The 2,860-nt window shown below is 53.0% G+C and overlaps 2 protein-coding genes across 3 annotated transcripts; both read right to left on the minus strand.

The window, feature by feature from the left end:
• Positions 1-1,199, minus strand: KVP18_005063 (uncharacterized protein; the record flags this gene model as incomplete). Of its 2 annotated transcripts, none has more annotated exons than XM_067949404.1 (1): positions 1-1,199. In XM_067949404.1, a coding segment is annotated over one exon (1,199 nt), but the record flags the coding sequence as incomplete, so codon positions are not given. The 2 variants fall into 2 exon arrangements, with proteins under 2 accessions (XP_067810004.1, XP_067810005.1); XM_067949405.1 differs by having other exon boundaries at positions 16-1,199.
• A 350-nt stretch (positions 1,200-1,549) lies between these two features.
• Positions 1,550-2,812, minus strand: KVP18_005062 (uncharacterized protein; the record flags this gene model as incomplete). The annotated part of the gene is made up of 1 exon (XM_067949403.1): positions 1,550-2,812. The coding sequence occupies one exon, from the start codon at positions 2,810-2,812 to the stop codon at positions 1,550-1,552; it is 1,263 nt and encodes a 420-aa protein (XP_067810003.1).
• Between the last annotated feature and the right edge of the window lie 48 nt (positions 2,813-2,860).

Consider the following 2,860-nt stretch of genomic DNA (forward strand, 5'->3'; position numbering starts at 1 on the left):
TTATATGCGATGGACAAGCAGAAGTCTGTCTTCTGCTCATCAGTGTAGTCATGATCGACCGAATCAGCGCCGCTGACACATGCGGTAGTGGCAGCGTCCCAGTGACACTGGTTGGTCTCTCCGCAGATGCCTTCCTTCGCCAGGTTATCTACATTGGAGGCGTTGAGAGCGTCGCAGACGGACACGAAGTCACAGTGACCATGATCGCCATGAAGAGTCCACAAGCAGTACCCAAGAGCCTGGCATGCATCACCCTGGAAGTATATGGTCATGTCGTTGGAAGCGATGGCCCCGCAGAACGCCGTCTTCTCCGCGTTAGTGTAGTCATGAGCGAATGAATCAGCGCCGCTCACACATGTAGTAGAGGCAGCGTCCCAATGACACTTGTTGGTCTCTCCACATACGCCTTCCTTCAATGCGTTCTCCATATTGGAGGCGTTGAGGGCGTCGCAGACGGACACGAAGTCACAGTGACCATGATCGCCATGAAGAGTCCATGAACAGTACCCAAGAGCCTGGCATGCATCTCCCTGGAAGTATATGGTCATGTCGTTGGAAGCAATGGCCTCGCAGAACGATGTCTTTACTGCGTCAGTGTACTCATAAGGGACCGAAGCGGCACCGCTAACACATGATGTAGAGGCAGAGTCCCAGTGACACTGGTTGGTCTCTCCACAGACCCCTTCCTTCAATGCGTTCTCCATATTGGAGGCGTTGAGAGCGTCGCAGACGGACACGAAGTCACAGCTACCAGAAGTCCACGAACAGTATCCGAGCAGACCACAAGTGCTTTCCTGAAAACTAGCTTCCATGTCGTTGGATGCGATGGCCCCGCAGAATGCTGTCTTCTCCTCGTCAGTATAGTCATGAGTGACTGAATCAGCACCGTCGACGCACGTGGTAGAGGAAGCGTCCCAGTGACACTGGTTGGTCTCTCCGCAGATGGCTTGCTTGACAGTGCTCTTCATATTGGAGTCGTTAATCGCTGTGCAAACCTCTGTAACCTCGCCGAACAACGCTCGACCAGCAGCGTTTTCAATGGAGTTGGCGGCGCGAATGTTGGAGCGCTGCAGTTCAGCAACGTTGCCGTGCACACAAGGGACGAGAGAAAAGAAGTAGAAGAGTGTCAGAACACCTAGGAGACGAGTCAGCCGGTCCGCAAGGCTAGTCTTCGTGTAAGCACATCCACCTTGACACATTTCGATGCGATTTTGATGTATTGTGTTGTGAAAAATGTAGCTTGTGGGGCACCCCACTAAATAACGTTTGAAATTGACGCACGTACTCTGACGCCACTTGGGCTCGCGAACAATCCAGAAATCGTCGTAAGGTTTTTGTTGACGTAAAGACAAGCGTCTTCATAGGAATCACGTCGCGATTGGCAACGAAGAAAACGAAATTCACGTGCTCATGTTCGAAAACGACGAAGAAAACGACGATCAAGGCAAAGCCGATCAGATATGTCATCCCATGTTGATGTTAATTAATGATGTTAATTACGTTATCAAAAAAGAATCGGTAATGTTAATTACGATTGTGCAGGTCTTCTCTAATCTTGTTCATGTGCCATGTGCAGCATCATCAAGCCAAAGAGAATCCCCGCTGCGATAATGGCTGTAAGCCAGCCAAGGATAAACTTGGCAGTGGATTTCGCCTTTGTAAAGGTAAAATCTATGAGGTGGACTCCAAGGTGAAGCACCAGCCCAGAGCAGAGGCCATTGACCACACCAACGACGCTGTCACCGCTAACGACAACGAAGCCGCCTATAAGCACCCCGAAAGGTGAGGCTAGGACGAACAGCGTCAAAATGCCAATGAGGAAGCGATTGGAGTGGCCTCTGTTGACCATAGCCTGGCCCAGGGCCATACCGGCGGCCCATTTATGGAAGACGATCGCCAGTGTGGAAATCCAGACAAGCATGGCACTCCCGGACGTGCCGACGACCAGACCTTCAAAGAGGCAATGCACGGCCAGCCCTACCATAACAGCGACATCAGCAGTTTTCGAGGCGATATTCACCGAGAAGCTAGACGCTTCCGTCGCCTCAGAGCTGGAACATGATCCCTCAGAGCTAACAGAGCTACTCTCAACGTCGTTCCCATACGCACCATGGGTGGGACAACGGCCATTGGAAAGCCGGAAACCCAAAGTCTCGAGTACAGCCGCAACTATAAACCCGACCAGGCAGAGCACGTAAGCAATGGACATAGAGCTCTCACCAACTGATATAAGCTGGTTCGCCTCCTCCGTGTGCTCCACCGCCTCTGGCAGCAAATGGATTAAGGCAAAGGCCAGCAACGCGCCGCATCCGAATGCGTTCGCGATGTAGACAGCTGTCGAGCTGAATGTACGGATGTACATTGGCAAGTAAGCCCCAAACGCTCCCACGAACAGGATGAGCAACCCTGCGGCGACCAAATGCCATACAGGGCTGCCCGCCTCCGTGAAGAAGTCGCAGTGGCCATGAGCACCGTGTGCTGTCCATTGGCAGTACCCAAGAGCCTGGCATGCATCTCCCTGGAAGTACATGCTCATGTCGTTGGAAGCGATGGCCCCGCAGAACGCCGTCTTCTCCGCGTCAGTGTAGTCATGAGCGACTGAATCAGCACCGCTGAGACATGCGGTAGAGGCAGCGTCCCAGTGACACTGGTTGGTCTCTCCACATACGCCTTCCTTCAGTGAGCTTTCAATGTTGGAGGCGTTGAGGGCGTCGCAGACGGTATGGAAGTCACAGTGACCATGATCGCCATGAGGGGTCCACGAGCAGTACCCAAGAGCCTGGCATGCATCTCCCTGGAAGTACATGGTCATGTCGTTGGAAACGATGGCCCCGCAGAACGCCGTCTTCTCCGCGTCAGT

The sequence above is a fragment of a genome (genome assembly GCF_019968955.1).
Source record: "MAG: Porospora cf. gigantea A chromosome Unknown PgA_NODE_3104_length_2860_cov_836.266, whole genome shotgun sequence".
Classification (NCBI taxonomy): Eukaryota; Apicomplexa; class Conoidasida; order Eugregarinorida; family Porosporidae; genus Porospora; species Porospora cf. gigantea A.